The sequence below is a fragment of the Stigmatopora nigra genome, chromosome 1 (assembly GCF_051989575.1).
Source record: "Stigmatopora nigra isolate UIUO_SnigA chromosome 1, RoL_Snig_1.1, whole genome shotgun sequence".
In the NCBI taxonomy this organism is placed as follows: Eukaryota; Metazoa; Chordata; class Actinopteri; order Syngnathiformes; family Syngnathidae; genus Stigmatopora; species Stigmatopora nigra.
In genome coordinates, this window is record NC_135508.1 from 15,358,443 (window position 1) to 15,381,582 (window position 23,140).

General features: G+C 40.5%; 4 protein-coding genes across 4 annotated transcripts; 3 read left to right on the forward strand and 1 right to left on the reverse strand.

The window, feature by feature from the left end:
* Positions 1-279: 279 nt before the first annotated feature.
* f7i (coagulation factor VIIi) lies at positions 280-2,637 on the forward strand. Its single transcript, XM_077726267.1, has 8 exons — positions 280-425; positions 498-661; positions 742-766; positions 851-964; positions 1,050-1,187; positions 1,280-1,383; positions 1,711-1,831; positions 1,924-2,637. Exons 1-8 carry the CDS (start codon positions 368-370, stop codon positions 2,535-2,537), a joined length of 1,338 nt encoding a protein of 445 aa, XP_077582393.1. The 5' UTR covers positions 280-367; the 3' UTR covers positions 2,538-2,637.
* A 1,008-nt stretch (positions 2,638-3,645) lies between these two features.
* Positions 3,646-8,637, forward strand: f10 (coagulation factor X). Its single transcript, XM_077726209.1, has 9 exons — positions 3,646-3,792; positions 4,634-4,794; positions 5,876-5,900; positions 5,981-6,094; positions 6,185-6,316; positions 6,383-6,666; positions 7,539-7,656; positions 7,738-7,925; positions 8,003-8,637. Exons 1-9 carry the CDS (start codon positions 3,732-3,734, stop codon positions 8,423-8,425), a joined length of 1,506 nt encoding a protein of 501 aa, XP_077582335.1. The 5' UTR covers positions 3,646-3,731; the 3' UTR covers positions 8,426-8,637.
* Positions 8,638-8,700: 63 nt separating this feature from the next.
* On the forward strand, positions 8,701-14,327 carry prozb (protein Z, vitamin K-dependent plasma glycoprotein b). The gene is made up of 8 exons (XM_077726221.1): positions 8,701-8,917; positions 9,451-9,614; positions 9,696-9,720; positions 11,222-11,401; positions 11,475-11,606; positions 11,687-11,763; positions 12,368-12,500; positions 12,588-14,327. Exons 1-8 carry the CDS (start codon positions 8,842-8,844, stop codon positions 13,184-13,186), a joined length of 1,386 nt encoding a protein of 461 aa, XP_077582347.1. The 5' UTR covers positions 8,701-8,841; the 3' UTR covers positions 13,187-14,327.
* Positions 14,328-15,083: 756 nt separating this feature from the next.
* pcid2 (PCI domain containing 2) lies at positions 15,084-21,792 on the reverse strand. Its single transcript, XM_077726320.1, has 15 exons — positions 21,656-21,792; positions 21,274-21,335; positions 20,867-20,956; positions 20,725-20,798; positions 20,578-20,643; positions 19,640-19,681; positions 19,502-19,556; positions 19,327-19,430; positions 18,335-18,410; positions 18,105-18,246; positions 17,918-18,018; positions 17,238-17,311; positions 15,478-15,603; positions 15,294-15,417; positions 15,084-15,227 (listed from the first exon to the last, which is right to left on the reverse strand). The coding sequence occupies exons 2-15, from the start codon at positions 21,307-21,309 to the stop codon at positions 15,138-15,140; spliced, it is 1,200 nt and encodes a 399-aa protein (XP_077582446.1). The 5' UTR covers positions 21,310-21,335; positions 21,656-21,792; the 3' UTR covers positions 15,084-15,137.
* Positions 21,793-23,140: the final 1,348 nt, after the last annotated feature.

Here is a 23,140-nt window from a genome sequence, read left to right on the forward strand (position 1 = left end):
CTGGAGTTCCCAAAGAAAACCCATGCAGGCCCCAGGGAGAACATGCAAACTTCACACTGGGGGACAGGACCTGGATTTGGACCCAGGACCCCAGAGCTGTGAGGCCAACATGCTAAAAACCCGCCCATGATCTTCAAGTGATACAATAAAAAAAAAGCCATATATTTGTGTCGTTCTTTGCACTGATATTTCAGACAAATGATCAGTTGACCTCTAGTATTTACTGACATGAGGGAGAACAGGAGAAAATGTTTGTTTTGCTGAGTCCGAGGGTCATGTGGGTCATTAGGGGGTGTAGCATAAAGGCTATGGTTCCCTTTGAAACAGATCTGGAACTCAGTTTTTGAGAGTTGAGGTACTGGACATCATGTTGGAGAGAAGCTGTATTTTGTTGATTCTGCTGTTTGGCATCACTGCAGCAACAGGTTTGTCTCCGTTTTGCAAAAAAATGTCCAAATATGTTTCACCAAATACGCGATCTATTTGTTTGGATTCAGTGTTTGTGGAGAAGAAGGAAGCCGAAGCCCTTCTGAGTCGATGGCGACGGGCAAACTCTGGCTTCTTGGAGGAACTCAAGCAAGGCAACCTTGAAAGGGAATGCATCGAGGAGATCTGCGACTACGAAGAGGCTAGAGAAGTGTTTGAGGACGATACGCAGACGGTCAGACATGCGACCTTCAGTCTGTTGTTTTTTGGACATGTTTCCTAATCTTGCATTCCTGCGGTTTTTTTTCTCTGCAGAAGCAATTTTGGCAGAATTATGACCGTAAGTGCGTCTTTATTCCAATTACCAATTTCTGTTTCTGTTCTTTTGTCTGACCTTTGTTGATCTGATTCATTTTGGCGTTAGATCGGGAACCCTGCCAAATCAACCCGTGCTTGAACAATGGCGTCTGTGTCCCCGTTGGGACCGGCTTCCAATGTAACTGTGCTGAAGGCTATGAAGGACGCCTATGCCAGATGGGTATGGCTATAAATGCCCACGCAATGTATATTGTAAGAGTGTTGATGTCATTTGGTTATTGCTTTACCTCTTTTCCCTCTTTCAGTATTCGAAGACTCACTCAAGTGTATTTACCACAACGGTGAGTGTCAGCAATTTTGCGATGGCTCAGGAAAGCGCCGCAAATGTTCCTGTGCCGAAGGCTATATTCTGGGCGAGGACGGGCGCCAGTGCATTGCTCAGGGTGAGCGTCTTTTGGCTTTCCGGTCACTCAATGTCTGTTTAGTGAGAGTCAACTTCAAATGAATCCCACCGACATGTCACGCTGCCTTTCAGTGGAGTTTCCATGTGGCCGTCTGGCTCCTACCAATCAGAGCATAATGGGTCAAACGAGGCTTGTGGGGGCCAATCAATGCCCCAAAGGAGAATGTCCCTGGCAGGTAGGTAGTCTGTGAGAAACAGTGACTACAATGTTGTTGTTTTGACACTCGGAAACATGCTTGTTATAAATGCACAGCTTAATGGTATCCAAGTTCTGGCCAGTTTCTCATCACGTCAAGATACAAGTGTTACAAGTGTAAGATTTGATTTTGGTGTTTATTTTCTGCCATGATGCAGTTATACCACCATGCAGGGGTCAAAAAGTGTCCCTTGATTTAGTATCCAAATCAATCAGGGTTCTTAAAATGAATGAACTCAAGCATGGCACCATCTTCTGAGACACCCATTCATACACAATGTTAATGAGAGATTTCATTGCTTATCAGGTTCTGATTCAGTTGAATGGAGCCAGCCACTGTGGAGGTTCTCTGATCCGTCCCGACCAGGTCCTTACTGCAGCTCACTGTGTCCAGGGAATCAAACCAGACAAACTTACTGTGGTGGCAGGTGAGCACATTATCTTAGCACAGTACCAAATGTATTTAAATGAGTCAAAGGCATGTGGTTCTTGACCAGTCCTTGACTTGACCCATTTGCAGGGGAATACAACCTGGACGCTGACGACCACACAGAACAAAGAATTCCTGTTTCCACTGTGATTGTTCATGAAGATTATAACAAGGCAACAGGAGATGGCGATATTGCGCTTCTGCATTTGAGCAATGGTGCAACCCTTAATAATCATGTCATACCAGTTTGCCTGCCCACTAAAGACTTGGCAGAACGTGAGCTTCTGTTGTTGCGCTATCATACCGTTTCTGGATGGGGAAAGAGGACCAGCGGAGGCAATGACCAGGCCACCGGAACCAATAGTGCGTCTGTCTCCCCAATCCTGCGCAAAATGTCCGTGCCCATCATCCAGAACTCCCAGTGTTCCCAGAGAGGACAGTTCAATTTTACTGACAATATGCTTTGTGCCGGCTACCTGGAGGGTCAACAGGAAAGTTGCCGTGGAGACGACGGGAGCCCACTGACTACTTTCTTTGGTTCTACCCACTTCCTTACTGGTGTGGTGGGTTGGGGGCAGGGTTGCTCCACCCCAGGGTATTTTGGCGTTTACACCAATGTTGCTAAATTTGTTGACTGGGTGGAGTCCAAGAACATGCCCCCATCCACGATGCCACCTGATTTGATGCAACAGAAAATAATTTAACAATCAACAAGGGAAAATTATGTCTCATTTGAATCATTTAGGCCTGTATGTTGACAAGGATAAAAATGTTCTAAGGTTTGAAATTAAATATCTAAATATACCCATTGATCTCCTTTATATTATGATTGTTGCCAGTAGTCGCATTTGCGCTGGAGACTGATACAGCTTGATTGACAATCAGAGGATGGGCACATACTACAGACACACTTCCATTCATTCATCTATGGGCAAGTTAGAATCTATTTTAAAGGTAGGAACGATCATACAAATGCCACAGAAGAACAGAAGTACCAAAAGGGAGAAGTACCCATCATTGTGTCCACTGTGCTGCCTTAAGAAAGCTTTGAGCTGTCATGGAAGTCGGTAAAAGATTTCAAAATGTTCATATGTAAACATTTATTCGACACAAATGGAAAAAAATTGTGAATGAACCTGATGTGTGCTACCATAAGTGTACTCTTGACTCTTGATAATAATGTAAAAACACATAATACAACCTACTAGTGTTAAAACAATTGGAGTAACGTTTGACCTGAGCGGACAAAAAAAAAAAAAAGTGAACAATAACGTCCTTACTAACAAAACAAAACAGAACAGCAGCTTTTGATAACAATTGACAAGGACATGGCAGATAGAATGCAAAATAGTCAACAAAATCCTAAATGTTCTAGTAGAATCAACACAAACGTGTAGGATTCCAAGGCATAACAGCATGTTCCAATCAAATGGTATCTCGTCTAAAAAACACACAGGAAGACTACAAGAAGACAAGAAGGAGATAAATGAGCCCTCCCAAAATGGTAAATAACATTGCTCAAAAGAAGCATCAACAAGATATCAGACTAGGTTGAAAGTTGTACAGCTTGTCCTGTTGTTTTTCAACGTGTGTTGTCCATTGCATTAAATCATTAAATACTTTCTTAAGTGTTTTCATTCCAAACTTCAGTTCTAACATTCAGAACATTCCTTTTTCATGTGAGAGTCCCAGACCTCAACATATGGTAGTCGTACAGTACGTAAAACATTTTGACCAAGAAGTCCCCTCCCATCCAGATGGGTCCACTTGAATATGTTGACACCCCTTCCTCCCCCGCAGAGGTCATCGGCCTCTCTGCGTTCCCTTGCTCTGTATTCAGACATCATATCATCCTTGCACCACTAGGAGCTTCTTCTAGCAACTAACTACCCAACGCCATGTTTTGTTTTGGTGGCTTATCGCTTGGCGTGCTGTTTTTTCACCTGGCCACCGCTCACGGTACGTTCAAAGACATGAGACGAAAGATGGGACGGGGGAGGTGGTGGGATGGGTGTACTGGCGTCAATTTGTGTGTAGGTCTAGTATGTTTAGAGTGAGGTCACCACACTTGATCTAATGAATATTCAATCATCCGACTGAACGTATAACCATATTTCTCCAGTCACTTTTCTGAGTACATTTAAATATCGGTGTTCAGGTCAATAGTTAAGGGACTGAATTGAATTTTAGTCTGATTTATAGGTGCTTTACACATCTGCCTCTCACTTCTAAGGTTGGGGTTCCAAAGCAAACTGATTTTCTGGGAGTACCATGTGCCTCTCTGCCCTATTCCGAGAACAGTTATGTTAGCTACAATTTTTGTCATGTATAAATTATTTTTTTGGATTGTCTATGGTGGCGGCAGCTGAGAGGTTAGCCCGTTGATCTCACAGTGGGGGACCGGAGTTCAAATCCAGGTCGGTCCACCTGAGTGGAGTTTGCATGTTCACCCCGGGCCTGTGTGGGTTTGCTCCGGGTACTCCGGTTTCCTCCCACATTCCAAAGATATGCATGGTAGGCTGTTTGGACACTCTAAATTACCCCTAGGTATGGGTGTGAGTGTGCATGGTTGTTTGTGTCTTTGTGCCCTGCGATTGGCCGGCCACCAATTCAGGGTGCCTCCTGCCTCTGCCCCCAAGTCAGCTGGGATAGGCTCCAGGACCCTCAGTGACCCTAGTGAGGATAAAACGGTTCAGAAAATGAGATGAGATTGTCTAGCGGAAAGATTATGATTTGATAGTTTTCACTCATACTGAGATGTTATGCTAATGCTCACAAGATGTCATTTTATCATCATCAGTCTTCCTAGGCACCGAGGAGGCCAGCCAGGTGTTGAATAGGCCCAGACGAGCCAATCAATTCTTTGAGGAGGTCAAGCAAGGCAACATGGAGCGCGAATGTAAAGAGGAACGCTGCTCATGGGAGGAAGCTCGAGAAATTTTCGAAGATACAGCACTAACTGTACACTTCACCCTTAAAACTCAAACTTATTTACCTTGACACAAAAACACATTATTATTTAGTTTATTATTTTAGCTTCAGTAACGTTAGCTGGTGTGTTGATCTGGGATGGTTTCAACTTGAACTGGATTTCCCAGGGACAAGTATGGAGAGGGGAACTACAGAAAAACCTTGATGTAAAAAAAATCATGTATGTCCATTTCAAATTAATTGGGACCTTAAATTAGTGTCATGAATTATATGTTGTATCAAAGAATAGGACCTTTAAAACACAGTTTTCCAACATGTTACATTTTAGGGACCAGTTTCTTTAATCGTGAAAAAATGTTTTAGTCCACCAGAAGCGACAATTTAAAGTAATTTTCCTAAACGTAAATACGGCCACTACTTTGACTTTGAGTCAACTAAAGTATATTATAGCATCCGTAGAGACAGCTACTAATGGCTTAGTGACGCCAAAACAACGACGTGAGATGCGGGTAGGGACAACATAAAAATAAAATGTTCAAAAAATGTATCCACCAATCAACAGATCTTTCAAGCATAAACATTTTGAATCGGACTGTAGCAATATGGTGGCCATTTTTATGTTAAGGCTGCTTTCAACTTCAAAACGTGTGTTCTACATTTTAGTTACTTTTAAAATTGAATTATAATCCAGTTAACTAAGTTATTTTCCACAATGACACAGGGTAATGTGAAATAAAGAATGCTAGTATGCTCTCAGGAAAAGTCTTAAACAATCTGGTTTCTTGAGGCTGTAAGTATAAAGACAATTTTGGCTCAGCTACCAATACATGTCAACATTAACCAGTTTCAGAAACACAGCCACATTCTGCAGCATTCTGACTGAAAATGACTTGAAATATTAATAACCACACTCACACAATTTTAACATCAGGAGTGGACATGGCCCACAATTAGGTCCTGTAAGCCGGGTGTCATATCTTAAAAAAAAAACAATTCACATGGCCACCTTGCATAGTTTAGTCAATTATTTTCATAGACAGTATTTTTCTAGAATTATTTGAGTCTATGCTTGTAATTGGTATGGTTTTAATTCTTCTTTGCAAAATTTCAGGACAGTTTCTGGGCCACGTATACTGGTAAAACAAGATTTCTAATTTTTTAGCTAGATTTGCCTTTGAATTGTTTTGATTGACGGTGTTAAATGTTCGATTTGCAGATGGCGACGCATGTCTTTCAACGCCCTGCGCACACAGAGGACGATGTGAAGATGGGATTGGTAGATACACCTGCTATTGTTATCATGGCTACAAAGGTGTCAATTGTGAAATTGGTATGGAAACGTAGCAACCGGCTGGGAAAAAAAAAAGATTCTGACTTGTTTGCGGTCTATCTTGACGCTGTCCTATGCTGTTCCTTCCAGCTATTCCTCAGCTATGTGAGAACGAAAACGGAGGCTGTCAGCACTACTGCAAAGTGTACGAAGGGAACATTGCCTGCTCTTGTGCTGATGGATATTACCTGACTTCTGATGAGAAATCCTGCGAATCCAATGGTGAGCAAAAGTACACATGGACCGCGCATCCCGATACGTCCTGCTCACGCCAACAAACTCTTGCAGAGCCTTTCAAATGTGGTGTCCTACATGCCAGCAAAACCAGGACCATTTTCAGGTACCAGCGCACAAATGTGACAGAGGGAAATGTCACCGAGTTTAACCAGACCTACGCTGAAGGAAACGACACCTCAAATCTTGATCTGCCAGAAAGCTTCCCCCCTGGCAGCAACAGTAGCGAACCAATACTGGAGGAATATGTAGAGGAGGAAGAAATCCACTCTCAAGTAACAGGAATGACCCGCATTGTCAATGGAAAGGACTGCCCACCAGGAGAATGTCCGTGGCAGGTATAGATAATTGATCCGATGGAGTACACCTAATGCCTAAGTCAGGGGTGTTCCAACTTTTGTGTTCCAAGATTTACTTTTCAAGAGTTAGGCTTCCACGATTTACCTCTTTTTACAGGCCACCGACAAACCTCAGCAATTATTTATGTTGATAAACCTTGCATTAGACTTTTTCAACATGTATAGGAGCAGTAGGGTACAGTGGTGAAAATCCACTCTCGATTCATGCTAGAGCTTACTGCGGACATGGCAAATTCATAAGAGCCTACCTAAGGAAACCGACAGAGGGGAGGGATCAAAATGTTATTGTCATACGATCTACCAATTGTACCTTGATGATCTACCGATAGTTCCTTGGCGATCTACCAATTGCTCCTTGACGTTCCACTGATAGTTCCTTGGCAATCTACCGATAGTTCAATGGCGATCTACCGATAGTTCCTTGCCAATCTACCGATAGTTCCTTGGCAATCTACCGATAGTTCCTTGGCAATCTACCGATAGTAGCTTGTCGATCTACCGATAGTTCCTTGGTGATCTACCGATAGTTCCTTGGCTATATACCAATAGTTGCTTGACGATCTACCAATAGTTGCTTGGCGACCGATAGATTGCGATCTATGTAATGGAATGTAAACTTGACTACTCACTCAACATTTTAAACAGTGTTGAGCAGGATTGGCAAACGTAGTCATATCATACTTTCACTGAACAATTTCACTCAAACAAAACATGGTAGCATTCCTCATTCCTCTAAAACAAAGCAATGAACACTTTGCACTAACTCAGTAATGTTGTTTAAACTTCATGTCAACAATTGCGTCTCCATGTGGAAAGGTAATCGTCTTTTCCTCTCTTTTTCATCAACGCAGGCACTTCTCATCGATGAACACAACGTAGGGTTTTGTGGTGGTACCATCCTCAATGAATACATAATCTTAACAGCGGCGCATTGCCTGAACCACACACATTTTATCACAGTGCGGCTGGGTGGGTGCGACTGACCAATCAGTCTCTCTTTGTGATGTTTTAAGGATGAAAAAAAAAATGGCCCCATTTTTATCCACCCAGGTGAGTTTAACTTAAAGGCTACTGAGGGAACGGAATCCGACCACTATGTGGAGAGCGCATTCACTCACAGGATGTACCGCAAAGACACCTTTCACAATGACATTGCCATTCTCAAACTGGACAAGCCCATCAAATTTTCCAGGTACATCCTGCCAGCCTGCCTTCCTGACACAGATTTTGCTGAGAACGTGAGTACATGCCTGCGTTTCCGTTTACAGCTGCTGGTGTCGCAGAATGTGAATTGGTTTTCAACTTGTCCTCATAGGTCCTCATGAAACAACTGAGTGGGATGGTGAGCGGTTTTGGCCGTCTCGGTGAAAATCGGGACCCATCCAACATTCTGCAGCGTCTCTCTGTACCTTATGTACCGCTACAAACTTGTAAAGAATCTAGCGATTTCCGTATCTCAGCGCACATGTTCTGCGCAGGTTACGACAAAATAGCTAAGGATTCGTGCCGAGGAGACAGTGGTGGCCCCCATGTTACGGAGTACAAAAACACTTATTTTGTCACTGGGGTAGTGAGTTGGGGAGAAGGTTGCGCAAGAGAAGGCAAATATGGCGTCTACACTCAAGTATCAAAATTTACCAAATGGATCCGTTATGTCATCAATTTGTTGTTGAACAAAAACAAAAGTCCCGGCAGGGTTAGGAGGAACCCAGGAACATTCAAGCGGCTTTATTTGTGAGACAGAGAGACCTTAATAGACTGCAAGAAAAAAATCTTTTGAATTTTTGTATTTCTCAATTACTTAAACACAAGAAAAGTGTATGCATGCAAAGTTAAATAGCGTGTTCCTTTTACAAAATGTGATCTAAGGACACTAGGAGAAAGAATTGTATTCTACTTATTTGGCTGGAATCAAGAGCTGACCCTTAGTAAATAAAAAGAATAAACAAAGCTGCTGCTTGTTTTGAGAGGTCAAAGTCCTTGAACACAAAGTTCCCATCAATTGAACTTGATGTCAACATGTGAACACGTGACACATTCGGGAGGCAACACTGGGACACGTGGGAATCATGGAGGACCATGTGATGTGGTCTCAACGGTGCTAGAGCTTCACAAACGAGATGTGACGACCTTAGATAGTAATCACTCAATGTCATGGCGCTACCGGAATTGCGTCTCCTCTCGCTCACCTTGCTTGCATGTGTCCTTCAGGTCTTCGCCAAAGCAGACGGTAAGAATTGTTCATCTTCTTGAGAAACAGTTGGGTAGTTCTTGGACTTCACTTAAATCGTCTGTATGAAGACAACACAAAGACGTCATTTGGTGATGAAGACTGAACGGAAAACAAGCCATTAGACACACTATGGCTTTCCTAATATTATTCACTTGATCAGGGATCGGTAACGTTTTTGACAGAGAGAAAGAGCCATAAACAATTTCTATTTTGAAAAAATAGCCGTACTCAGAATTTAAAAGTAAAAATACATGAAAATGTGGGAAAGGGAAAACTATAGTTTACTAATGCCAGCTTTACATAATCCAATTCAAATTTTAAATGCCATACTTAGTCTTTCATTGTATTGTTTTCGATATTTCTTTCAAAGGTTTACTTTAATTCAGAATTTCTTGATGTATAGGTTAAAGATAGACCATTTCAGTGTGAATTGGAAAGTATGATTGTGTAGATATATTACAAGCAAACAAAACAGCAGAAAATAAACAGATACCACCGAACCTTTATGCTATTTTCATGTGGTGTTTCAGTGTTTGTGAAAGCACCAGGAGCACAAAGTATTTTCCTGCGTTCCAAACGGGCAAACCACTTCCTAATAGAGGAGATCCTACAAGGAAACCTAGAGCGGGAATGTCATGAAGAACTTTGCACGTTTGAGGAAGCCAGGGAGTTCTTTGAAGACGACGCCATTACGGTTGGCCCAATCACTAGCCTTTCATTCTTACTTTTTCCTTTTAATATGATTTAATTCCAATTAAAATTTAAATCTCCACAGATCAACTTCTGGAGCACCTACGATGGTAAGTTCAATCACAAATATTATATTTTGTTGTCCAGTGTGTCCGTCTATATTTGGGAGTAAACTCAACTGCCATTCTCAGACTGTAGCAGATAATAAATAATTGGCATGCATGTGCATTTTGGACCACATTTCTTAGTCATCTTTGATGTACATTCACTGAACAAACTCACGGTGCAAGTTGCCTTATTATGACATTCATAGGGTGCTCGGACGTTTGGTCGCTGGTCTTTTGGTCGCCCGTCTTTTGGTCGCCGCTCTTTGGTCCCCCTTGGTCGCTGGTCTTTTTGGCCATCGTTAGGGTTAGGGTTATGGTTGTCACATGCACTTAGATATTAAACCCTAACCTTAACCCTAACCCTAACGGCGACCAAAAGACCGGCGACCAAAAGACCAGCGACCAAAAGACCAGCGACCAAACGCCCGGTCACACGTTCTTAGGTTTAAACATTATCTCATGTCTAATGTAAGAAAAGAAAAACACTTTTTTTGGAGTGGTTCTTACCACTTTCATAGTAAGGAAACAACATATTTTTTAGGTGACATAATGTAGCAGGAACATTTGCATACAAGGACCAAATTACAAAGAACCGAAATGGCTACCATGAGTATAAGATTGCATTGAAACAAAATGGAGAATACAGCAATTGGCTGGCCAACGGCAGGGTGTTCCCCGCCTAGTGCATATAATTAGCTGGGATAGGCTTTAGCACCCCCACGATTCTTGTGAGGAAAAGCGGTTCGGAAGACAAATGCATGAAAAAAAGGCAACTCAGCACTCAACTAGTTGCAACAGACAGTAAGGCATGACATAACAACAATTGGACAATTATTAAACACAATTACTCCAAAAGTTGTCCAAACTCTTCAATGTTACAACAGCACTCCAACCACATGCTCGCGGGAAAAAAAAACAATTCCAAGCATAATAGCAATTACCTGTTATTAAGTTGTTATGAATTGTTAAGTAGGAGGGCAAGATTGAAAACATTAATATTTATTACTCAGACAGACCGGCACCAAGTGGTTCGTTGACCAGTAGTGGTCCATGAACCAATGGTTGGAGATCCCTGCTATAAACCCATACATAGTTAATTGATAACACACAAATTGCGACAAGGTCTTTTAAAAAATGTTCTTTTAATTTAGCTGAAAAACAGACACAAAAGTACTTGTTTACAATTGGATAAATATGCTCAACATGATCATTGATTGAATCACTAGCTCATTAGCTAGATGTAGGTAAAGGCCACCATCATTTTTATCTTGCCTTCATTCAACTGAATACTATGTTCGTGACTGTTTAACTTCTCGAATAGTCGGACTCAAGACTTCCTTGTATCTTTGACATTCTGGACTGTGTGAATTCCGCTCACTTCTGTTATTAAGTGATCCAATCAATGCTGCCTCAGCTGCTTAAGTCACACAACAACATTGTTAAAGCAAACCTGTGATTAAAATACACTCACCAAGGTTAACCCTTTTATTTTGGTTTGTCATAGTGAGAGGCCGTTGCCAGCCCAACCCCTGCCTGAATGGTGGGACCTGCAGGAGAAAGGTGGATGGTTTCCACTGCTCCTGTCCCAACCCTTTCTATGGAAATACATGTCAATTGGCTGAACCAGAGTTGGTCAGCCAGGAAGATGACGGGGAGCCACAAACAGCACCTCAGTTAGCAGCAGGTAAACACAGATGACGGTTCGAATGCTTTCTCGGCTTTCCCATCATCTTGCTTCATCGGGGATTTGGTTTCAGGAAGGGTCTCCTGTCCCACAGAAGGCCCCAATGTTTGCCACCAACTCTGTGTGGCAACCTACAACAACTTTGTGTGCTCCTGCGTGCCAGGATTCAAATTGCATAGCGATGGACGAAGCTGCCTTCCGGAAGGTCTAACGCTACATATATGATGGCATATTCACATTTGCAAAAAAACGAAACAAAACAATTGACGTTTGTATTTTTCACAGTGGAATTTCCTTGCGGAAGGCTTCCAGACTCCCATCAAACAGAAACAATGTGTCACCATGGAAATTGTCCTTGGCAGGTAAGACCAGCTGGTCATAAAACCCAAGTAGCCAATCACAGGGCACGATAAGACTAACGACAATTCGCACACACACTCATACATGGAGAATGCAATGTTCGATTAGCCTACAACGCTTGTTTTTCAGAAAAAACTCACCCAGGTTCGGGTAACTCCATACAGGAAGGACAGAAAACCGGGGTTGAACCCTTGATCTCAGAGCTATGAGGCAGACGTGTCAACCACTCTCCCAACATGCTACCCAATATATATATATTTATATTAAAACAATAATCTAGCCTTATCTACAAGTTCCACCTAGGAATCAAAATGCAAAACATGTATAGAACATTTTTGTTTCTTTCTCAGTGCGCAAATTACTTCCAATCTGATAGCAACATTTTTAGATCAGTCAAGTAATGCAAGAAATTATGTAGCCAATAAATGCTCAAACATTTTGATTCAAGTGAGCCCTTCCAGCACATACTCAAAAAGTGCCATTAAAATATGAACTTTCTGTGTTTCTGGTTTGAAAAATCAACCCTTTTTATGTCTCTTTCGGTCTTCATCAGCATGTTGTGTGCCAATACCAATCGGAATGTCATTTCCCATTCTTTGTCTGCAGGCGTTGTTGCTGGGAAGCGGTGGGAATGAGATTTGCGCTGGCGTCCTATTGGGTCGGCGTTCCGTCCTGACTGCTGCCAGTTGCCTCCTGCGTGAATCTGACCCCCGACCTTCCAATTTTTTAGTAATCGCTGGTAGCAAACTTTATTAAGTTAGCATTTGTGTCATGAAATGTTGTAAGGAAAATCATCCTTAATTGAGCTGTGCTGCTTTCTTCTCAGGTACACGCGACAGCACAGTGTCCGTTAAAGCTTTGCACATCCACAAACATTATCGTCCCCACGACTACAACAACGACTTGGCCTTCCTGGAGTTGGCAAGCCCCATGTCCTTCGGCCCGAATCTCCACCACATTTGTTTACCCAACAAAGACTTCTGTGAAAACATCCTAATGCATTCCATGAAAGTCGGAGTTTTGGCCACCATGAACCAATCCTTAGACTCCAACTTCACTTACATGAGTTTGGACGAGTGCCGCGCCCAGCTCAACGTTTCGGTCCCACTGAGTAATAAAATGTTCTGCGTGACTGGACAGACTGAGAAATTAGTGAGGCGGGGTCAAAACGATGGATCCGACACTACTGGAAGTTCAACTGCGTGGCAATGTGGCGGTCTGTTGCCCGCTATGCCGCTCGCCGCAATGGAGAAAGGAACTGCGTTTCTCACAGGCACCCTCATCGTGCCTCCTACAGGCTGTACGGGCAACGGGCTGGTTTTTACCAAAGTATCCAGACATGTGCTCTGGATCAGACAGCTTCTAGCGGCCACTGAGTCACAAGACCACACAGTTCAAAAGAAATTTCAGTTAGACAACTTGTGAGTGAGTCCCTCAGCTTTTAGTGTCATGTTTGTCTTTGTACATTGCTGAAGAATTTGTATGTCTGGAGTCATTTTTTTCCATACAGTGGTACCTTGACATATGAGCAATTTCAGAAACGAGTAAAATTTCAGCCAAATATTTATCTTGACATACGAAACAAATGTTGATATACGAGCAGACAGCAAACGGGAGAGGCTACTGATAAGAACATGGGCACTGTCTGTAATGTCTTTACGAGTACTGAGCGGAGCGTTGCATTTTTTTAGTGTTCCCCCCCGTTAGTCATTGCGAATGGCGAGGCGACCGCTAATACGAGTTATATATACTACTTCTCGTTGGCAAGTGATCGTGCGTCATCCTATTGCGAGGACATTTGTTTGCATGATTTTATGAATATTTTGAAGGAAATACAAAAGCAAACAGCCCCTCGATGGGTTGCATTTGAAAGTAGGGCGGGGCAAATAGAGCCAAGGTATCAAAATTTGAATTGAATTTCGTGTAAAGTTAGATTACATTTATTTTTGAGTATCTGCATGGTAATCCAAGTTCATTTAAATTAGTTTGTTATGTTACCAGCGCGTTGCCGTGCAAAAAGTCCCCCCCCCCTCTCTTGTCACTCTTTCTCTTCTGTGAAATCTGTCTAATTTTAGTTCTATCAAACACATTTTAGTATACTATTAAAACACTAGTTATTCATTACTTTGTTAATAGGTGGCGAATGAGAACGAATAAAACCTTTTTTTCCAATCCAATATAATGTTTTTGGTGTTTTTTCAGACGTTTGTAACAAATTTATTTGTTTTTAGTTCATTTCTATGGGAAATGTTTGTTTGAATTACGAGAAAAATCAACATTCGAGGTCCGTTCCGGAACAAATTAAGCCCGTATCTCGAGGTACCACTATACTGCAGATCTGGCTTCCAAATGGGGGTCATCGTAGCTAATGTAGAACAAAGCTCAATTTTACATAATAATTGAAACATCTAAATAGATAGAGCTGCAACATTTGAAATCAACACGGGAAAATGTGTGTTTCAAATGTTACTTGCAAAATTTCAATGTTATAAAAAGTCAAGACAAGTTGTTATTTTGGAATGTAATCAAACATGTTTATGTATCATACATTAAACAATGTTTTGCATCTGTGGTCTCGGGATTTGTCCCAGCTGACCTTTATGGAGCTGACCCAATCGACTCTAGGAAAACAATAATAATTATGATAGATGAAAGCTAAATAATTAGATGTGATCAAATTAAATGGAATTATGTTTACTTTTTGTGTAACACATGAAAAACTGATTGAAATTGTTAAGTCATTTTTGGGACCAAGGCACATAAAATCCACCATTTAAGTTACATTATATTAAACTTTATTCATCCCATACTCAGGAATTTTACCCCAATAATTGACTGTTATAATCCAGTGCATATTGCTTGAACTTTGATTGTTCTTCATGTCCCAGGACATATTACCAATTTCATCCTACGCAGTTTCTGGGTATGATGACAATTAGGCTTTTATCGAGTTAAAAGATGACAAAGCCTATGAATTATTATATTTTGTTGGAAAATACTCGAACTGAAATACACTGACGCAGTAAATTGTTCAATATACACACACAACAAATCCATAAATAAAACACTTTCAGGAATAAAGCAATCAGAATGTAAAAAGATTTCCTTTTTTTTAAATGTCAGACGCAGGCCATTAATGCACTAATGTACCAGTATTAAGGTAGCCCTTATAAAAATAAACTATTTTTTTGACAGATGGTAAAATCCAACCAGCAGGTATGGCTAAATAGAACAAAACTCAAAAGTGAAGCAAGTCATACAAAAAGAGTCTTTTATTCATGATTAACCATACATACTAAAAAAAAGAAAAAAAACGTATACTTAATTTGAGGATTAACTTTGTTCCTGCTGATGACAGTGCGAGAGGTCCAATCCTTTAGGAGATTGTAGACAGTGAGGGAAAGGGATTTTGTTTGCTGACCACAAGCTTCTGATGTTGATGTGAGATGTAACCTTTGATGTGACCCTAGGAGGAGATGAACTAAATCAGCTTTCCTTCCTTCATCCAGCGTGTCCGTCTGCCGGCACCTACCATGTAGATTAGGTTTGCCAGGATACACTGCACCTCATCCACGTCAACATCTTCCACCTTCATCATTTTCAGTGCCACCAAGAAGGTGTCCAGAGGAAGCTGGTGGGTCTTCAGCAGCAGGTACCTGAACGCAACAGACCAGTTGTACTCTCTGCTGGTGGCCAGGGGAGGAGGAGGTGCTTACACTTTTTTGAAGAGGTTCCTATATGTGATTATCTTGAGCTTCTCCAGGATGAGAAAGATGCCACAACGGATGAAGAAGGTCTCATGTTTACAAAGAGCCTCATTCAATAACAGCAGGTTTCCGTCACTGCCAAGCACAGTCGTGAATAGAAATATCTATCTTTCTAAAAACTAAATATACACAGTGGTTAGCACTATATGAGCTTTAAATGTAGATTCTGTTTCAAAAAGGACCCTAACCTTCTTTGAAACACAGACCATTTTAATGCAAAGGCAAATTTTGACAAGTATAGAAAAAAAAGTGAATTTGTTTAACAGAGTGGAAAAAAGAGAATGGGAAAAAAAGTAAAACAAAATGAAATGCTAGTACTTTTTACCCAATGAAATGCAAGTTATCATCAACTGTTTTAATTACTTGTCACATTTTGCCTAGCCATTGTGCAGATTTGCTAAAATTCCAAAGATTATTGAAGAGAATATTTCTTTTATACACATGTATTCTTTCATCACTTTAAAATAAGGTGCATATCAATATGTAGGTTCTTGGCAATCTTTGGTTTGGAGACAGAATATCTGTGGAATTTACACTTCTGCGTAATTAATTCAGTTACCCAAGGAAAGAGGTCCCAAGCTGGTCTGTATTTGTCCAAATGTTCTATCCATGTGTTTTAATTTGTTCCATGATCCGTTTTCACTTTGTGTTGGAATCAAGTTTGTAAGTTTTTCTATCCACATAAGAGAATAAAAGAATTTGCAAATAGAAACCAGCCTAACTGTTCATTGCAGCCCACACAAAGAAAATAGCTCTTTTCTACAAATTGCCATTGTCGGCAAGATTGAAATCTAACGCTGTCAGATCCGCCACTGCGTTCTCTGACATTACAGGATGCGTCACGGACCTAATTCCCACGTTAGTCAATTGACATTCTATCCTCTTTGGGACAGTCAGTTGATTTTAAGACAAAACAATGTATCCTACTTTTATTCCATGAAACACCACCATCTGTCATCAAAGAGATTTGAATACAGAACGGTTCTTCCATCCACAGAGAATCCTGCGGACATCGCCAATTTGTAGAAGAGAGTTACTTTTGTGTGTGCCGCAATGAGCAGCAAATTATTTTATTCTCTCAGGTGGAGAGAAGGTAAAAACTTGATCTCAAGAAAATGACAAAGTGAAAACAAGACATAGAACAATAACACAAATTAAAACACACGGACCGAAAAGTTGGACAAATACACACTAGTCTGGCCCCCCACATACACATTATACTAAAGCATGAAAGAATACATGTGATAAGAAATATTTCTCTTCAGCAGGTAATTTGATTTTACCCAATTGGGAACACATTTTTTATGTCGACTATGTGATTAAATTGCTTCCACTGCTTTAACAAATATCATGTGAAGGAAAAAGGTTCACACAGAACATCGTCAGGCTCCGAGTGACTTAAATGACTATTTTTTCAGTTTTATTCAAAATATAAAATGTATTATTTACTTATTAAAGTGGATTGATATCAAATAATAATAATAAAGAGGTGGATGGGAAGTTCGTTGGTTAGTTTATGAAAAATATTTACTTTTTTTCCCCTTTGGTCTACTGCTTTTACTACTACTACCAGGCTACATTTTAATATCCTTAAATAGTTATCAGTAAAAAAAAAAAATCCCAGATGACAAATGATTTTTTTTTCAAAAGTCTGCATGTTACTAAAGTTTGCTGCATTTGAACTGGAGGACTGAAAGAGCAAATCTTACCTGACAGCCTTGGTGACTTGAGCAAACTGCAGAAGGTCGTATTTCTCCAGAAGCCGAAGCGTGGGCATCTGGCCCTAAAGGATCAGCAAACAAAAGTTCTAGTACTGAGCTCTCCAACCCAGTCTATGAAGAGATGCTTTGGGTGCAGGTTTTCATTATGAATGCTTCAATGCACACAATATGACAATTGTTTGCTCAAAAAAAAAAGCGGCACCTGACTGCAATCAACTCACTAATCACTTGAACGACACCAGATGGGTGAAAAGGAGTCCACTTGTTTGGCTGGAATGAAAATCTGCACCCACAAAGCAGGTCCACTTCCAGTTGAAAGAATAGTTTGAACATTCATCCATTCATTTTCTGCACCACTTATTCTCACAGGGGTTGTGAGGGGTGCTGGAGCCTATCCCAGCCAATTATGGGCACCAGGTGGGGGACTCCCGGAATCCTCCATTTGCAGGAGAAGATGGAAAAACCATTCACACTTAAGGGCAATTTAGTGTCCAACCAGCCTACCGTGCATGTATTTAGGAATGTAAGAGGAAACCAGAGAAAACCCATGAAAGCCCAGGGAGAATATGCAAACTCCACTGGATTTGAACCCAGGGCCCCAGATCTGCTAACCACTGATCTGCTGGGCCACCTAGTTTAAACATAGTTATAAAAAAAGTGAGTCTAACCAGCAACATCTTGACAGGCAGGAGGTAGATAAGAATCATTCTCTTGTTCTTTTGACTGGCGCGATGGCAGTGTCGGAAGGAATAGGAGAGACACTCTTCAGCTATGGGGGCGCAGACACATAAAACGTATTCAAATGGTACACTTTTTCTGAGGCGTGATGACATTATAAAAAAAAAAAAAAGCTACCTGGTTTGAAGTCACTGTCAAACATGGCCTTGCGACCTACATAGTATTTGTATGTGACCTTCTGAGCGGGACTGTAGTCGTTCTTCAGGTTGGAGCTGTCAATGGCCCTGATAAGCGGCTTGCACAAATGCAGTTTATTGATCTGATAAAAGTAGAGACAAGAGGATATAATGTGAATCATAGAAAGCGGTTCAAGGTGCTTCATTTTTTTCTTCAAAACAAGTTGAGACCTTGAAGTAGATCTTAAAGAGTTGGTTGCTTAAAAACATCATGCCCCACTTCTTTGAGTCATCGATCCCAGCTCGACTGTAAAGACACAATTCAATACAAAAAAGGAATCAGGTGAGGAGGGTAAGGTGTCAACACTTTCAAGCTCAATTCACACAAAGACCTCCACAAATATTTTGACCGTTGATATATGACTGGTTATTTTTGCGATCAGTTGACAAATCGACATCTTATATACAGTGACTTGCTCCAAGCGTGCAATTTTAGCTGTTAATGTGCATGGGAACCAAAAACTATGCACTGAACAAAGATCGACTGAAAGAATTGTAACTACTACTCTATGTAATGGCATCATTCTCCAAATAAATGAATTAAAGAGAATCAACTTTCACCAAAGTGAACAAAAATAATACTATATTTTCTCTCCTTTGTTCTAGTTTTTTTCATTATGATAAAAGAATAAAAAACTAAAAATTCAAAAACATCAACTATTTTCACTTTTTCATATAAAATATTTCTGCGAAAACCATTTAAAAAGGAAGGCAATGTTTCCTCCCCCACTTCATAATTAAAAAAAATGTACTTATTTACTAGATTATTGTCTGTCCTTTCATTGCTTTCCCAGGTTGTGCTGCTTCCAGATAGTGTTTTCATATTTAAGTATTTAACCAATCACAATTCAGCCATTATTTGTTGCCAGGGTCAGAAATCTACCCAGAAGCCTTCCTAATCAGTTCTGTGTGAGTAACTGTTGGACACAGGGTTACTTTAACCAATCAGAATTCCATCTAGCAGGCACACAGAGGTCAGAATTTTCACACCCCATGATTCGATTGTGAGACAGTGTACTAGCCAGAGCTAACAAATTGTAAGCTAAACAATCAAATATATTGCTGTGTTGATTTAATAGTGGTTTTGTCAAAAAAAATAGATATGGTTTCAGATTTACTGAGAAACGGAAACTCCAGTAATAACAATGATCACAATTACTGACTTGTCACTGGCACAAACTCGAAAGCAGCTCATGAGTTGCTCGGCAGCTTTTTCCAGCATCTCACCAGGTTGACCTTTGCCCTTCCGCTGCAACTGCTGCTCAGCCTGGTAAACACATATTACATTTCAATAAAGCCCTCAAAATCCTTGATTATATGGCAAAAATAAAATCTTACATTGTTAGCAAATATCCTCAAATCCAGAGTGACTGTAAACATCACAGGCAATGCCCTGAAAGATAAAAAAAGAGGAGAGAATGCTCAACCGGCTGCTGATCATTGCCATGTGTTTAATATGCTTCTGCTGCCACTCACCAGTTCTCCTCTTTGTGGGACTGAAATGCTCTCAGGAAGGATGTGAAAAATCAAGGAGTCCAACTGAGAGTGTCAAATTCAAACTTCAACCTTTATTTGCGGCATCTCCCCTTCATCTCATTTTCTGAAGCACTTTATCCTCATTAAGGTTGCGGTGGGTGCTGGAGCCTACCCCAGCTGACTTTGGGTCAGAGGCGGGGGCCACCCGGAATTGGCGGCCAGCCAATAGCAGGGCACAAGGAGAAAAATAACCATTCACGCTCACACTCATATACCTAGGGGCAATTTAGAGTGTCCAATCAGCCTACCGTGCATGTCTTTGAAATGTGGGAGGAAACCGGAGTACCCGGAGAAAACCCATGCAGGTTTGGGCAGAACATGCAAACTCTACACAGGTGGACCAACGTGGATACGAACGCAGTTCTTCCACCGTGAGGCCGATGCGCTAACCCACAGGTGTCAAAGTGGCAGCCCGGGGGCCAAATCTGGCCCACCGTATCATTTTGTGCGGCCCGAGAAAGTAAATCATGATTGCCGCCTTTCTGTTTAGGATCAAATTAAAATGAAGAGTATAGATGTATATTAAATTTTCTGATTTTCCACTTTTTAAAGCAATAATTGTAATCTTTTAATCCATTTTTTTCTGTGTTTTTAGTTGTAAAATCTAAAAATATATACAAAAAAGCTAAAATAAACATTGTTTTAGATCTATAAAACCGGAATATTCAGGGCCTTCAATTTTTAAACCATTTATAAAAACAAATAGTCTAAATATTATATTTAAAATGGTCCGGCCCACATGAAATCGAGTTGACGTTAAAGCGACCCGTGAACCAACCCATGTCTGACCTCTTTACGCTAACCACTCATCCGCCGGGATGCTATTTGTGACTTTGTCCCGATAATTGATGAACTACTAATGCCATCACCAAGGATATTGGACGACAAGGGTCTGGAACTTGTAGGCTTCTACAAAGTCGTGATTGGCAACAGCATATGTACACCTGGCAAACATGAAAGACTGCCATGAGTCACACAATAGAATCATTTGTCAACATTCCAGGAATCCTTAGACGGCAGCACACCTCAGGTGAGCGGCCACCATCTCGTCGTACGGTGGCTCAAGAACCTGCTGACATTTGTCCTCTGGGTTGGCAAGCTGAAACACAAGCTTTATTTCAGTTCATTTGTGGGTAACACATTATCAATCTATGGGTTGAGCCACACCTGGAGCCTGGGGTTGGCTACGTGGGGGTGTTTAAAAGACAGAAGCTCAGCAGAAACTGGCCCATTCTGGTTGTCGATGGCTTCATAGGCCTGGAAAAGGACAAATACAACTCCAGACAATGCACTTTGGATTTAGACTATTGCTGCACGATATGACACATTATATTCTCAAAATGATCTATGGATATTGTGCCTGTTTATTGTGATTACTGCCCTGAAAAGACTTGTGCCCGCCTTCAAAAGCTTAATTTGTGTTTTTGTTCGTTTTTGTGTTACTTTTTGACTAACCCTAACCCTGGTGCAGCCTCAACACCAGTACCCCCTTCGCCTTTGAGCCCACATTATTAAACCAGATTTTTTTGTCATATCACACAGCACTAATCTAAACAGACGGTGGTGAGTATTACCTGCTGCAAATACTGGTTGATAGTGATGTGAGCCATAATGTCTGTCTATGCCCAGCCGCACCCTGTGGAGAATCACATTTGATTATTTTTATTTTTTATTTTAATACACAGTTAAATAGAAATCACTGGTCAGTTCAGGGAACAGAGCAAGACCAGTTCGTGATGGTGTACTATGGCAAAGGAATCGTTATAAAAACTAATAACTCAATCGTCACGATCTGTATAATGAAACTTATTTTTTAGGTATTAAACAGTGAAAATTCTGTATTCATACTTTTTATGCGAGTAGCACTTAAAACTATAAGCGTTAGCTCTTTGTTGTCTTCTATATAACTTCTCATATAGATAGCTTCTCAAATAGATATTAACAATTTATACTTACAATTTGTATTAAGGGTCCTCTGAAAAAAAAAAACTATATATTCATTTGCTCTAAAAGCATACCCTTACTGTAACATCCTATCCAACAAAATGCATTCAAATGAAGTTTCACCAACATTAACATCCGGATCGTAGCGTAAACTGAATACATTCCTGGGTCACAATTCTTCTTCGAGATGCACATTATACACAATGCTGCCCCCTTCTGTCCATTCTTGTCACAAACTGGTTGGGTTGCATACACACTAGATTTCCCCATGTCATCATGGTAATCGTTTATTAGCAATTCTTAAAAACTTGAGTTTCCTTAAGAGTTTAAGCCAACAACACCTCAATAGCTAACAAGAGACTTATTTTTTTTATTATTTTTATTACACAGAAACTGGAAAATGGAAAAAAACATTTTTTGACAAACTGAAACATCACAATACAAGTAGTTTGATTCAGAGCAGATCGACAAGGAAAACCTTTGTGCACATTTATTGTAATTTTAAATCAGACAAATAGACAAGCTCACTTTGAAAATGAGGTAAATATGATATTGTCAAATATGTACAGGTTTGTTTGACAGAGTATTATTTTCCTAATTAATGAAAAAAATAAAGTAACCAAGTGATGATGTAAAATTGTTGATTGCACTAATACGTTTTTATTATTTACAATTATAATTTTCACCGATGACTCTTTTACCTGAAGGCCCATTGGTAAGTGCATCTGCCTATCAGTCCTGAGGCCGAGGGTTCGATCCTAGGTCGGTTCACACTGTGTGGAGTTTGCATGTTCTCTCTGTGCTTGCGTGGGTTTTCTACGGGTACTCCGGTTTCCTCCCACATCCCAAATACATGCACGGTGGGCTGGTTGAACACTCTAAATTGCCCCTAGGTCAGCGTAAATGCTTGTCCGTTTCCTCGAGCCCTACGATTGGCTGGTCACTAATTGAGGTTGTCCCCCATCTGGTGCCCATAGTCAACTGGGATAGCCTCCAGCACCCCCCGGTTCAAAAAATAAATGAATGTAAGTTTTTACATCAAAACTGAAAATACATTACACATTTCAGCGGGGAAAAAAAACATATTGCAACAAATATTACAATAGTTCACTAACTCAATTTCTTAGACATAAATATTATTGACAAAACATTACATTAAAATAAATGCCCAGATATTTTTGTCACAAGAACAATAATAATTGTAATTAAATATATATATTTTTTGAAATCAACAAAACGTGCAATGTATCTTTTCCAGAAAAACGACAATTACTTTAAGTACTGTTGCACCGTTATCTTTTTTTTTTTGGCTCCTATTCCGCTACCCTGCGGTACAGTACTGATACATATTTTGAAAACATAAAAAAGCCCATGTGCTAAACACTTGCAGAAGGCACATTCTTCTCTAGTCTATTTTTCCAGTTTCCTTCCTTCTAAAAAAGCTGATATCTTTATAGATGCTCACGTCAATAACAACAACAAAAAACAACAACAAAA